This window comes from Otolemur garnettii, unplaced genomic scaffold (assembly GCF_000181295.1).
Source record: "Otolemur garnettii isolate 467f Iridium unplaced genomic scaffold, OtoGar3 scaffold00142, whole genome shotgun sequence".
In the NCBI taxonomy this organism is placed as follows: domain Eukaryota; kingdom Metazoa; phylum Chordata; class Mammalia; order Primates; family Galagidae; genus Otolemur; species Otolemur garnettii.
The window spans coordinates 2,820,126-2,834,740 of record NW_003852537.1 but is presented as its reverse complement, the minus strand read 5'-3'; the positions used below and the strand labels follow the sequence as shown (position 1 = coordinate 2,834,740).

Here is a 14,615-nt window from a genome sequence, read left to right as displayed (position 1 = left end):
GAGACAGAGTCTCACTCTGGGTAAAGTGCCATGGCATCATATCTCACAGCAACCTCCAACTCTTGGGCTTGAGCAATCCTCTTGCCTCGGCTTCCTGAGTAGCTAGGACTATCAGTGTGCACTACTGTGCTCAGCTAGTTTTTTTTATTTTTGGTAGAGCTGGGGTCTAGTTCTTGCTCAGACTGGTCTTAAACTTAGGCAGTCCTCCTTTGGCCTTCCAGAGTGCTAGGATTATAGTCATGAACCACCATGCCTGGCCTACTTCACCCTTTGTAGAAAAGCTATAATGAGGCCAGGTGTGAGTTTTCATGCCTGCATTCCTAGCACTTTCAGAGGCTAAGGTGGGAGGATCACTTGAGACTAGGAATTTGAGACCAGCCTTAGTGGTACAGAGTGGCCATAAATTACACGAATTGTACAAGACCCCATCTCTATAAAAAAATACAAAAATTAAGCAAGTGTGGCTCGGCACCTGTAGCTCAAGCGGCTAGGGTGCCAGCCGCATACACTGGAGATGGTGAATTCTAATCTAGCCTGGGCCTGCTAAACAACAATGACAACTACAACCAGAAAATAGTCGAGCATTGTTGTGGGTGCCTGTAGTCCCAGCTACTTGGGAGGCTGAGGCAAGAGAATCACTTAAGCCCAAGAGTTGGAGGTTGCTGTGAGCTGTGATGCCACGGTACTCTCTACCCAGGGCAACAGCTTGAGACCCTGTCTCAAAAAAGAAAAAAAATTTTTTTAAGCAAGTGTGATGGCTGGTGCATGTACTCCAAACTGTACTGTCTTTGTTACTAACTATAAATTCAAAATTGTTCAAAATAAAAAGGTATTTTTTTGCAGTTTTTGGCCGGGGTTGGGTTTGAACTCGCCACCTCTGGCATATGGGGCCGGCACCCTACTCCTTTGAGTTATAGGTGCCTCCCTTTTTTTTTTTTTTTTGGCCGGGGCTGGGCTTGAACCTGCCACCTCCAGCATATGGGACCAGCACCCTATTCCTTTGAGCCACAGGCACCACCCAAAACAAAAAGTATTTTAAAAAACTACTTTGGCTGTCTTCTAAAAGAGTTTGCATACACTGTGGAAATTTATGAACATACTGTGTATAAACTAGACAGCCTAATGGAGAAATAGAGTTCCTTAATATTTGATTTGAAATGCTTACTGAATTTGTATACCCACCTGGCCCTCTATATCCATGGATTTAACAAACGGTAGATTGAAAATATTTTGGGGGGGAAGTAACAATACAACAATAAAAAAATAATACAAGTAATACTTTATTTGCATAGCATTTACATTGTATTAGGTATTAGAAGTAATCTAGAATGATTTAAAGTATTAATATATGAAAGGATGTGTTTAGGTTATATGCAAATATGACCCCATTTTATATCAGGGATTTGGGCATCTTTGGCTTGGATTTTGGTATCTTCTGGGGTAGTTTGCCTTTTTTAAAATGGTGCCTTAAAATATATTCTCTAAATTTAAATTAACTAAAGGTAAACATTTTTAAGTTAGGATTTTTTTTTTAATTTGTGAAAATGATCCCTCAATTGGCTTTGAATTATTCAATCATTAGATAACATAGTTTAATAGATATTAAGTATCATCTTTCATGTGGTCTTTTCTCTTTGTCATATAGTTAAATCATTATGTATGTTAAAATTTGGATTATTGTTTGGACAATTTTACTGTCATGCTTCCTGATGAACAACACCATGACTTTTATTTTTACCAGTATTCTTCAGCATCCAAATATTCTTCAGTGTGTTGGACAGTGTGTAGAAGCAATTCCTTATCTTCTGGTGTTTGAGTTCTGTGACTTGGTAAGTTTTTAGTAGAAATTTGGTTCAAGCATTTGAAACGTTGTACCCAAGTGTTTTTGACAGACAGAAATGCTAGATGAGGGACTTCTTTCATGTCTGTCCCCCCAGCTGAGGTTGTATGAATTTATCATCTTTTGTGATAGTATTAATTGGTAGGGAGAGGTTCACTGCGTATTATGCTTCCGTTCCTGTGCTAAGTAAGCTATTTACTAGCATTACACTGTAACATTTAATTGTAACAAACCCCTGAGCCAGGTACTAATATTTGTCCACACTTCACATATGATTAATATAAAGCTTAGGAAAAAACAATAAAGTTTAGGAATATTAAGAAAATGTCTAGTAAGTATATGGCAAAGCAAGAGCTTGGTCTAGGTGTGCCCATTCTGAGAGTTTGTGATCTTAGCTTCACCTAGGCATTTTGAAACACTTTGCCCCAGTGAGAGAGCCCAAGAACCTCTTTACTAGACTACTCATGGTTTGTCAATTTTTGAAAATAGTAAGTGTATTTATATTTCTAAAGAATTCGATTTTTCTTAAAATAAATGGCTTTATTTCTTGACGTGATACTATTACTCATTGAGACAGAAAGGTTGTCCTTTGCATAGTTTTATGAATAATTTCAATAGTAATTTCTGTGTGAAAATTTTCTGTAAATCTCGTTTCCCCTGTGGAAAATATTTCATCCTTTTTTTTAAAGCCCATTTTAAACATATAATTGTATTTTCCAAAAAGAGTGAGATGTTAATTTAATTAACTAGGTTTAAGGATTTCTTTGTATTGTCTCAGTTTTTAGAATATAAAATCTTCCCTGGCTATGCACAGAAAAGTGGGAGTACCCCCCCCAAATAAATCTCCAATTAATTTAGATTATATTTTCAGCTGTTAAAATAGCAGTAAATATTGTGAATTTTTGTTTTAGTGCCTAAATGTGATTTGAATGTTTCTGTTATTGGTAGAGATTATTAATAAAAAATAAAAATTAATTCATAAACTTGATACATTAGCTTTCATTGGATTATGTCATAGCAATCCCCAAATCTCTGCGTAGAACAACAAAATAGTTCTCATTCATCTCACATGTTGGCTTTGGGTCACTTGTAGCTCTTTTCCAGGCTATATTTGTCTTCACTGTAGGGTGAGTATTTTTGTGTCTATAGATATTGGCAGGAAAAAATGTATATTCTGATGGTGTTCCATTCAGCATTTTTATGGGGCTTTTGGGTAAAGTATATGAGGCTGTTCAAATTAGTTCACAATGTGCACTTTAGGTGAGATCCCGCCTCCTGCCCTCCCTCCTTTTGCCATACATCCTCCCCGCTTCCGCTTCCCTTTACCCACCCCCCAACTGGACTATAATAGGGTTTAATTGTTCTTAGGAACATGTAATTGTTTATATATTGATTTCATATTAGTATGGAGTACTTTGGGTATTTATCTTTCCATTTTTGTGATACTTTACTAAGAAGAATCCGTTTCAACTCCATCCAGGTAAATGTAAAGTCTCCATCTTTTTTTTTTGAGACAGAGCCTCAAGCTGTACCCCTGGGCAGAGTGCCGTGGCATCACGGCTCACAGCAACCTCCAGCTCCTGGGCTCAAACGAGTCTCCTGCCTCTGCCTCCCAAGTAGCTGGGACCACAGGCGACCGCCACCACGCCTGGTTTGGTTGCTTCTATCTTCTGTTGTTTGGCGGGCTGGGCTAGATTCGAACCCACCACCTTAGGTGTATGTGACTGGCGCCTTAGCCACTTGAGCCACAGGCGCCGAGCCAAGTCTCCATCTTTTTAATGACTGCATGATATTCTATGGTATAATATACCACAGTTTGTTGATCCATTCATGGGTTGATGGGCTCTTAGGTTGCTTCTACAATAAAGTAAAATAATTATAGTAAGGTAAGGTTAATTTGTTATTAAAGAAAAATACGGCTCAGCACCCATAGCACAGTGGTTACAGCACCAGCCACATACACCAAGGGTGGTGAGTTTGAACCTGGTCAGTGCCAGCTAAACAGTAATGACAACTGCAACAAAAATAGCTAGGCATTGTGGTGGACGCCTGTAGTCCCAGCTACTTGGGAGGCTGAGGCAAGAGAATTGCTTGAGTCCAAAGGGTTTGAAGTTGCTGTGAGCTGAGACGCCACATCACACCACTCTTTTTCAACTCCATCTCAAAAAATAAACAAAAATAAAGAAAAATAGTTTTTAGAAATTTAGTGTAGCTTAAACATATAGTGTTTATAATGATCATAGTCTGTAGTAGTGTTCAGTGATGTTCTAGGTTCACATTCTTTCACTCACTCAGTAACTCACCCAGAATACTTCCCGTGCTTCAATTCATGCCATGTGCCCTAGATAGGGTTTTTTATCTTTTATGCTGTATTTTTGCTGTCCCTTTTCTATGTTTAGATACACTTAGCTACATAGATACTTACATTGTGTCATGAGTGCTCATAGTATTCAGGAGAGCAACTTGCTGTATAGGTTTGTAGCCTGGAGCCGTGGGCTTTATCATGTAGCTGGGGCATACAGTAGGCCAGGCCATCTAAGTTTATGTAAATACATTCCAGATCTCCATACAATGCAATGATGATGATTTCTCAGAAGGTATCACTGTTGTTAAGCAATGCACGACTGTACTTTGAATGTTTTTTTAGAATAACTCCCTGTTGTTGAAGCAAAATCTATTGCATTTACTAAACAAAGATAAGCTTTCAAGCAGAATCTTAAAAAATAAAATATTATTTTCCCAAGTTAACTGTCTTTGGTTTTAAATATACATAGTAATGAAATAATGAAATTAATTTAAGCCTAATAAAAGGATGACATCACAGATTTACTTCAAAGTTGATAATTATTAGATTATTAAATTGAAATGATAAAAATGGACTATCTTGGGAAAGTGGTTGTCTCAACTTTAATCTGTGGGACATCATTTAGAATTTCTCCACAAGTTTTTTCTTCTCCCACACCTGAAGCAAATATTAGTTACACACATGCTGGTGCCCAGCACTATTTATGGGCTTGATAGAGAATTAGAGTCCCAGCCATGTCTGACATACTTTCTAGCGGTAGAGGCAGACGAGTAAACAAAATGTGAGTTGGGAACCAAAGGCTCTCATGATTTGATTTATGTTTTAAAAGACTGGCTTTAGCTGCTCAGGTGGGAGCAGGGAGACCAGGCAAGGGCTGGTGTAGATCCCCACAGGGTGGAGTTTTGTCTCTGACTAGCATGGTAGCAGTGATAGTGGTGGGAGGAGGTTTGAACATAGACCCAGGGCTTGGGGGTAGGTTGGATATGGACAGAGAACTCTCTAATGATTCCTTTGTTTTTGGTCTGGATCCACTGGGAAAATGATGATACCTTTTACTGAAATGGGCCAGATTGGCAGAGTTTTGTGCTAGACACCCGTTAGATATACAGGGCACATTGTCAAGTCAGGAGATGAGGGGTCTAGGCCAGAGAGATATCTATGAGATGTGGTTTTTAAAGCCATGAGTGGATAAAACCACCTGGGCAGTGAGTGCCCACAGTCCTTAGGACTGAGGAGGGAGCTCTGGGGCCTGCCTGGAGGGACAGATCAGTGAGAGAAGGAAGATCTTATGAGGAAGCTGAGGAAAGAATGACCAGTGAGACTGGAGGAAGTATAGGAGTTGTGGTGTCCTGAAGCCAGGTGAAGAAGGAAGTGTTTAAAGAAGAAAAGAGTAGGCCTGTTTCTTTGTGAGGCTGGTGAGGTGCCACCTGCTGTGCTTTGCGGGGAGGTATGTGGTCATGGGTAGGTGGGCCTGGTGGGAGCAGCTGACACCCAAGTGGTAGGTGAAAGCTTAAAGCATTTCTGAGGGGTCCTGGGGTGGGAGGTAGGGGAAGGCCAGGAGGTAGACTCACTGGATTTACCTGGGAGGTGTGTTAGACCAGAGAGAAGAGATGAACTCATGAGGAGATTGAGTTTCGAAAGGCACATGGTTGAAGAGTCCAGGTAACCAAAGAGGAGGTGGAGCTCAAGTGGTGGGAACTCAAGAAGAAGTAAACACAGACCAGGCCAGGGGGCAGGGAGGAGAGTGTTAGAGGGGCATGGCATGTTCCTCAGCAAAAAGGAGGTGTGTGGCACTGTCATTTTTAGTAAAACAGCTTTAATTTTTGTTAAAAATCATGTTTCCTAGAATCATCCCTTTAATCATAAAAGACTATGAGTTTTTAGTTATAAAGCTATTGTTGACTTTTTACATTATGATGAAATTAAATCCTTGCTCTCAGGGTCTTGCAAAAGAATGGATAAAGACCTTCTGGCCATTTATGTTAGAATTGAGAGAGAGCACTTGTGAGTAACCCATTTACAGGTCTGACTAGTTGCAAGAAGTCATTGAGAGTTGCTTGTTCTGTTGTGGGAGTTCTTAGTATAGCAGTTTGCTGCCATCTAGTGTCAGAATTTTTCTTTTAGAGGTTTTTTTTTTGTGGGGTTTTGGAAAAGCAGAGAAATTTTTAAAACGTGGATAAAAGAAAGCTTATTTTAATTCAGAATACATTACTGTTCTTAGTAAATTGTGTTTTTCTTTATATAACAGACATAAGTAATAATCTATGTATATTCCATTCTACTTGTTATTAAGCACCATTAAGATACAAATATTAATAAAATAAACCAGATATCTAAATATAGATTTGTCTGTTTTTGATAGGATGAATCAATTTTTGTACTTGCTTAATATAAAAACCTTCACTGTGATTAAAGATTTTGTGCTGATCTTTTTCTTTCAAACTGTGGTACCACGAGAGCTCTAAGGATCACTCTAGAACATAGAACTAACTGGGTCCTACATAGACCATCACAAGTCTCATCTGTGAGAAACAGTGATCAGGCTCCTCACTAATCTTTGATGTTGACTCCTTATTCCTGGCTAAAGATAATTTTGCCGGGATTGCGCTGTCAGTATCAATTCTTAAGTAAAATCCTTTTCTCCCCCTACCCGCTTTTCTTTAAACAAAATGTTTATGGAAGTAGGCAACTCTTCTCATTATTCTGTTCTTTCTCATAGTGAAATATGGGGAGGGGGCTGTTGCAGAGAGAAGCCATTTGAAGAACAGTTAGTGGTGATGGATACATTTCAGATAGCCTTGAAAAATAACTGCACCCACTGTGCTACCCCTCTGCCTCCATGGCCAGAGTCACTTTTGAGAATTAGCCAGATACAGCACAGCATAATTATGCTTTTGTGTCAGAGTGATTTTTTTTTTCCCTTAGGTGTATGTTGCAACAGAGGGGGTTAGCTGGTGATACTTTAGCTATTTTCATGTTTAGTTTCTATATGGGCTACCTTATGAATAAAAATCCCATTAGCTTATATATCCCTAGTGTTTTTTGCTGGAATTTTTTGTAGTAAATTTAACTGTCATCTAACTCATTCATCATTCCCGCAGCTCCCATGCTGGGTAAAGCCCAGCCTGAACCAATGATTATATAGTTTTAGAAAGGGAGGAGGGCTCAGCACCTGTGACTCAAGCAGCTAAGGCACCAGCCACATACACCTGAGCTGGTGGGTTCGAATCCAGCCTGGCCCGCCACCAAACAATGACAGCTGCAACCAAAAAATAGCTGGGCATTGTGGCTGGCGCCTGTAGTAACAGCTACTTGGGAGGTGGAGGCAGGAGACTTGCTTGAGCCCAGGAGTTGGAGGTTGCTGTGAGCTGTGATGCCATGGCACTCTACCCGGGGCGACAGCTTGAGGCTCTGTCTCAAAAAAAATAAAAAAAAGGAGGAGAATGTCTATTTCTCCTCTGGAGTAGCTTATAATTCTAGTGGTAACAAAGGAGGAGAATGCCATGTTTGGAAGGAAACCTTTGAAGGACAGTGATGGCAAGCGCTGCACCAAAGGGAGGCCACTGTGTCCCTGGCATAGCAGTCTCATGACACTTAGAAGAATTCTGCAAATTGATGGCATTGACCTTATGTTATTTTACGTTCAGGCTTATAAAACAAATTGATTTCATCTGCATGCTAATTTCATTCACTTGCTAAGCAGAACTCTCTTGACCAGTTTGTAAACTAAAAAGTAGAAGCACAACCCTGTCCTTTATTAGTTCTGTGGCCTTGGCCAAATCTCTTAAGTTCCCTAAGCCTCAGTTCCGTATCTGGAAAACATCTCAAATTGTGAGAAGTGTTTGCATTGACAAGTGTAAATGCTTAGCCCAGTGCTCAAGAGCTCAGAATGTAGTGAATATTATTATCAACATTATCATTCACGTAGGGATCATTGAAACTGGGAATAGAAACATTTAGATTCTTGTCGTAGACCTGTAAGTACTTAACTAATAGTATTAAATGTGGACGTGTTTATAAAAAAAATTATGTTTTAAAGTTTTATTCTGGGAAGAATTTGATAAATTTGCTGTCTTCAGCGAGTTATAATAAATGTATCCTTTAGTTGGTCAAGGAATCTTTCTTTCCTTAGGAGTCTTTTCTTGACCAAGATTTAAAGAAAACTGAAAGCTATTGGCTTATTTTCTACAGCTTTTTAACTGATTGTGGAAAGCCTTAATTTGGAATTAAATCATATCAACAAATATTTAATCATGGGGTAAGAAGAATATGGAAAATTTTATTTCCTCAAAACAAATATACTGTACTCCCCTACCCCCCCGCCAAAAAAAAAACCCATACAGTCCACATTTAGATGAGGTAAAGACAGGGTGATAGAGGGGAGACTTACAGGAGGACCTCGGATCCCAGCACTCACATGTCTGTGTGCTGGATTCCTGACTGTGACTTTGTTTATTTTCCCTCTGAGGCTTGTCTCTTTTGAAGAACAGCCTCATCAACTTGGTTAGTTTTTCTGGAGTGACTGGAATGCTCTTTCTCATTTGGGCGGCACAGGGCCCTAGGGAAGCTGGCAGAGCCCTGAAGCAGTTGTTACTGGAACTGGCCGGACTTTCTCCGTCCCATTTTTCTTTCCTTCTTTCCCCGTCCTTTGCTCAAATCAGAGTATTAGTGATAGCCACGAAACCTTTGTAATGAAGGCGAAGTATTACTGCCCAGGTGTCTCCTAGAATCCTTCCAGTAGGCAACATGAGCAGCACCTTTGTTTCACTCTTCGCATCATCTTAGTTGCCTGAGAATCTCTACTGCACTGTTCTTAAATTGTACATCATTTTAAAACTGTCTCTTGTTTTTACTGTTTTGTTTTACATGTGTTTGTATAAGAAAAATAAACTAACATAATCTAGTTAGAGTGGCCCTGAAAGCATAATAGTGTTCCTTACTTTTGAAACATCATGTTGGAATTCCTTTTTATAATTTGAAACTTGTACACTCTGAGGTTCTTTATTAAGTAATTTCTAATAAGTGGTCTTAATAAGTCACCTAAGGCCACATGTTTAAACACTCAGTTTGTTTCTGCAGTTCTTTTTGAAACTCAAGTGGGCTGATCTTTGCAGGGTGATCTGAAAGCATATCTGCGCACGGAGCAGGGGCACATGCGGGGGGACGCGCAGACCATGCTGCTGCAGAGGATGGCGTGTGAGATCGCCGCGGGGCTGGCTGCCATGCATAAGCTGCACTTCCTACACAGGTGGGTCTGTTGGTCAGAGGTGCACCTCACACATCTTCAACGTGGCAGCCCAAAGAGCCTGTCCAGTAAGTGAAAGGCTCTCTGGAAACCTCAGGGAGGACAAGCTGCAAAGTGAATTCTTGGCTGTGCCCCTAGAAGTTATCCCACTCTTCCGGTGTCTGAGTAAGGGTTGAGTTGGACTTCATTGAAACCAGTGGCAGGGGATAAAATGTCTTTATACAGCCTGAGATCTGGAAGTTATTTCTAGAATTTAAAAAAATGTAAAAAAAAATTGTTCATGTCTCAGAGTTGAGAGTAAACAGTATCAATCTATAGCTTATTTGTTGTATCCTTTTGCTGTCAGCTTTAGGCTTCTGATTTTTCCTGTGGGGTTTCATGGTGTATCCCAATTCATTCCTTGCACAAAAGCAGCTCTTATGGTCATTCCAGGAAAAAAGAGTCTACAATTGCTTTGAAGGGTAGACTAGGCACTGGCACTGGTGCATAGCTTTCCACGGGCAGTACTTTGAAGGTGACTGTAGTGATATTCAGCAGTGAGATGATGTAGCACTTTTTAAAGGACGAGTTCATGAACTTAATTGTCAGATTTTGTATTTATAGTATTTCATTTTTTTTTAAGTGAGAAAACACCTGGTTATATTTCTAGAGGTGTGTATATATGAACAGGCATGGAAAAGTACTGTACCTATCAAACTCTCAACATTACTTCAAGGTAGGGAAGAAGGAAAATTATTAACCTTTTTTTTTTTTTACACATCTATATCTTATTTGACTTGCAATAGTGAACAAATCATTCTGATAAAGTGGTTTGCTTTAAAAAAAAGTTAAAAGACCCAAAAGGTTATAGGTTCCTTAAGACCCAAGGCAGAATCCCTATGTGAAACTTCAAAATATAAGGATTTTATAATGGAGAAATCCTATATTTAGTTTTTGAGTCTTTTCTAATAGGTTAATATCTAGCATTATTTGTATTGTTAACCTTTTGTAAAATGCAGATGATTATTGCCTAACATTTGTCTTAGGAATTTTTAAATTCTGGAGAGGAGAATTTTAAAAGAGCATCTTATCAGAATCAGCAACATAAAGTTAGAAATAGCTAGAGATTGTGTTTAAAGCTCAAGTATGTTTCACTAGTGTATTTTAAAAATTGGCAAAGTTGTCAGAGTAAATAGTGTTTTCCTGTGAGTTTCTTCAGGTTAAAGTTTTACTTAAGTTAGAATTTTGTGGACTTTAGAACAAATAAGAAAGATAAATCGTTGGTGCCCCTAGCTCAGTAGGTAGGGCGCTGACCACATACACCCAGGCTGGCAGGTTCGAACCTGACCCAGGCCAGCTAAACAACAATGACAACTGCAACAACAATAACAAAAAAAATAGCCAGATGTTGTGGTGGGCGCCTGTAGTCCCAGCTACTTGGGAGGCTGAAGCAAGAGAATCACTTAAGCCCAAGACCTTGAGGTTGCTGTGAGCTGTTATACCACAGCACTCTACTGAGGGCAACATAGTGAGACTCTGTCTCAAAAAAAAAAAGGTAAATTAAGTCACATGGTTTAGATTTTATTCAAATTCAGAAACACAAGGTAAAGAAAATCCTTAAAACCTTTTTGATAGCTATTTCATTTGTTTAAAAAGTCCCCATATTTTACATAAAATTCATTTGGGACAAAATTTTGTGTTTTGGGTTCTTGTTCTGTTAGTAGCATATCATATAGTATATTTTTAGGTTGGAATTTAGAATACTTATTGGTTGACTCAAAGTAGGACTTTCTATGTTGTTTGAAAATAGAATAACTGGCTCGGCGCCTGTGGCTCAAGTGGCTAGGGTGCCAGCCACATACACCTAAGGTGGCGGGTTCGAATCCCCAGGCCGGGCCCGCCAAACAACAATGATGGCTGCAACCAAAAAATGGACAGGCGTTGTGGCGGGCGCCTGTAGTCCCAGCTACTTGGGAGGCTGAGGCAGGAGACTCACTTGAGCCCAGGAGTTGGAGATTGCTGTGAGTATGATGCCATGGCACTCTACCCAGGGGGATAGCTTGAGGCTCCGTCTCAAAAAAAAAAAAAAGAAAATAGAACAACCTACATGTCCAACTGAAAGTTGTTAGCTGTGTTATGAAACTAATCTAGTAAAGCCTCCCTCTCCCTTAAATTGATTTTTTGCCTATTATATAAGGGCTTTATCCCAAGATCTCAGGCAGCCTGCATCTCTGACATGGTGCATGTGACATTATGACTTTGGCGAAGGCCATATAAACAGCATGCAGTGCCAGTTTGTTAAGGTTCCATGCCACTCTTTGCCTTGCTGGCCCAGAGCTTGCTAAGTCTTTCTGAGCAGCTCGGCAGTAAGATTGATGCTACCAGGTCACTGTGGTGAGCATGGTACAGACAGTTCCCACAGGCACATGTGTCCTCATGGTGGTTCACATAGCTGGAGACCTGGGATGGTACCTCCTAACAGTACATAGGGACAGTTATGCATAGAAGAGCCTTGTTAGGATTTACCCAATTTTAGAGTTATTTTCTGCTGGGAAACAGTGAGGTTCCTAAGTTTTGCAGCCCTCAGAGTTTTGGGTAATCAAGTGTTAAAAGAGCATGATACTTGTGCTACAACACTACCTTGAGTGTTTCTGTGAGTCAGTGAATTGTTAGGGGTTTTATTTGAGTTTGTATCTAAAATCTTTTGATAATACAGTCACCCACTACATAAAGACATTTCCATCAACAAAGGACCACATAAGTTTAATAGTCCCATTAAGATTACAATGGAGCTGAAAAATTCCTACTGCCAGTAACTTGAGGAGCAGTTTGAAGCCAGGTACAAACACTACTTGTGGTTGTTTATACAGAGGAGCAGATACTGTTGTCTGGGAGGAATCCAGGTGGGTATTCTGAAGGAGTTTTTGTGATCTTTGATGAATGGGTATAAGAGCATGAAGGAGATTAGGAAATTGATGGAGAAGGTAGCGGCAAGATGATCGATATGGTGGAAGAAAGAGAAAGGAGTTGAGGAAGATATCAAATAGTCTAACCTAACTAGAGCAGAAGACTAAGAGAGGAAATAGTGGAAGATATGAATAGAGACGAAGTTTGAAGCCAAATTATAAAGGGCACTAGTGCCGAGATAAGGCAGTTGGATTGTATTCTGTGGGAAGTAGGATGGTGTGTCCAGAGCTTTGTACGTGTGTGTGTGTGTGTGTGTGTATGTTTAATTTTTTCTGCAGTACAGTTTAGGTTGATTTGGAAAGAGAATATGCTACTGAAGAAAAAACCAAATAGGAATTCATCTGTGGTGGCTGTGCTATTTCCTTTTCTCACGGAAAATGAGGAAAGGCATTGAGAAAGGAAACAATTTAAATGTAATTTAGATGCAGAAGAGGTGGAAAAACTGTAATCAGTCAATCTTTAGAAAGGTGCCCAAAGAACTTTTGTAAAAAAGGCACCAGGTCCAGAGGTTTTCATAGTTGATTTTTATGTGACCTTTAAAGAACACATGACTCCAGTCATCTTGAATTTGAGCTATTCAAGACCATAAAAAGGATGGAAAGTTCGATGACTCATGTTATGAATCTGGCATAACTTTAATAGCAAAAGATAATATAAAAAGTTATTGACAATTCTCATTAATGAATACAGACATGAATATTAGCAAACTGTGTCCAGCAATATATGAAACAACAAGTAAGACTTATTCTGAGAGTGTGAGGGTAACCTTATATTATAAATATGTATCTGCATAATTCCTCACGTTGGACAGAATAAATGGGGAAAATACATTATATCAATAGATTGTTGAAACATCTTTTGGTGTAATTCAGCAGCTGTGCTATATTAAATTTCTGATAGAAAAGAAAAGAAACAAATATCATAAGGATTAGTTGCCAAAACTCAATAGCAATATCATTTGAAATGGCAAAATTTATTAATAAGGCCTTTTCAATTAAATGAAAAGACTAAACAAAGATGCCCACTAACTGTATCAGTTTTCCATATTTCATTGAAGGTAACAGTGAATACAAACTAGAAAATTACCACTTTAAAAACAATAATTAAGCTTGGTGGTACACACCTATAGTCCCAGCTACTCAGGAGGCTGCAGCAAGAGGATTGCTTAAGCCAAGAGTTTGAGATTGCTCTGAGCCATGATGATGCCACTACACTCTAGCCTGGACAACAGAGAGGGACTCTTTCTGCTGATAAAAAAAATAATAGTTGGGCAGCACCTGTGGCTCAGTGGAGTAGGGTGCCAGCCCCATATACCAGAAGTGGCAGGTTCAAACCTGGCCCCGGCCAAAAACTGCAAAAAAAAAAAAAATCATAGTAGTAGTTAAGATTTATTGAATGATTTTCATATGCCAGCTATTACAATGTTTTAAAAAGCTGTTGGGCAGTATCTACATAATTAAAAATACACCTTCCCTTTAATCCTACAGGAAATATAAGCACTAAAACTTAAGAATGTGTATTAGAAATAACCATTGCAGCATTGTCTGAAGTATTAGCAAAAGGAAAAAAAGTAAGAGACAAGTAAATACTCATGGGGGGCACTAAAGTAAATTTAGGTACATCAGCACTGTGGAATATAATACAACTATTATAAAGAAAGATTTAGAACTGCTAGACTAGTTGACTTGGAGCAATTTTCATGTTAGGTAATGTTAAATAAGAAAGAAGGATGCAAATAATGAGTAGGCAGAGTATTGCACTTTTGTAAGGCAAATACTCTTCATTTCCCTGATTTCGAATACAGTAGAACCCCCATAGTGGACCACTTCCCTCCGTTGACCACCTCCTTAAATTGACCTGGTTTTCATAGACCACACATGCACTGCATGTATGTTATCAGTACAGTAGACATAATTCCTTATGTTGACCAGTTTGTTATAGTTCCTCAGGTGTATGTAAGTATGGAAAGAATATAGACAGGTTATACCTACCAGTTTGTTAATACATAGTACCTGGAAAGAGGAAGGTAATTAAAAGAAAACAAAAGCTGCACTTTGAGAAGACATAGAAAAGCCCAGCATTCACATTACCCCGTGATATCACTCCTTATCTCCATTTAGAAAGGGACCCTAAGCAGAAAGCTGGGTGGATGTGGAGCTTACTGCTGGTACTTTTCTTCTCTTCAGGATAAGAACCCCTGGGCTGTGCCTTGTCTAATACCTGAAAACTGCTTCTTTTTATATTTTGTCCAGTTTTTGCTTTTTTTTTTTTTTTTTTTT

General features: G+C 39.2%; 1 protein-coding gene across 1 annotated transcript in view; it reads left to right on the top strand.

Moving 5' to 3' along the window:
- LMTK2 (lemur tyrosine kinase 2) overlaps positions 1–14,615 on the top strand; it is a 94,592-nt gene that overhangs the window by 51,864 nt on the left and 28,113 nt on the right. Inside the window, exons 6-7 of the mRNA XM_003798894.2 lie at positions 1,742–1,829; positions 9,260–9,393. Coding sequence (XP_003798942.1) covers positions 1,742–1,829; positions 9,260–9,393 — 222 coding nt within the window. The remainder of the gene's footprint in view (positions 1–1,741; positions 1,830–9,259; positions 9,394–14,615) is intronic.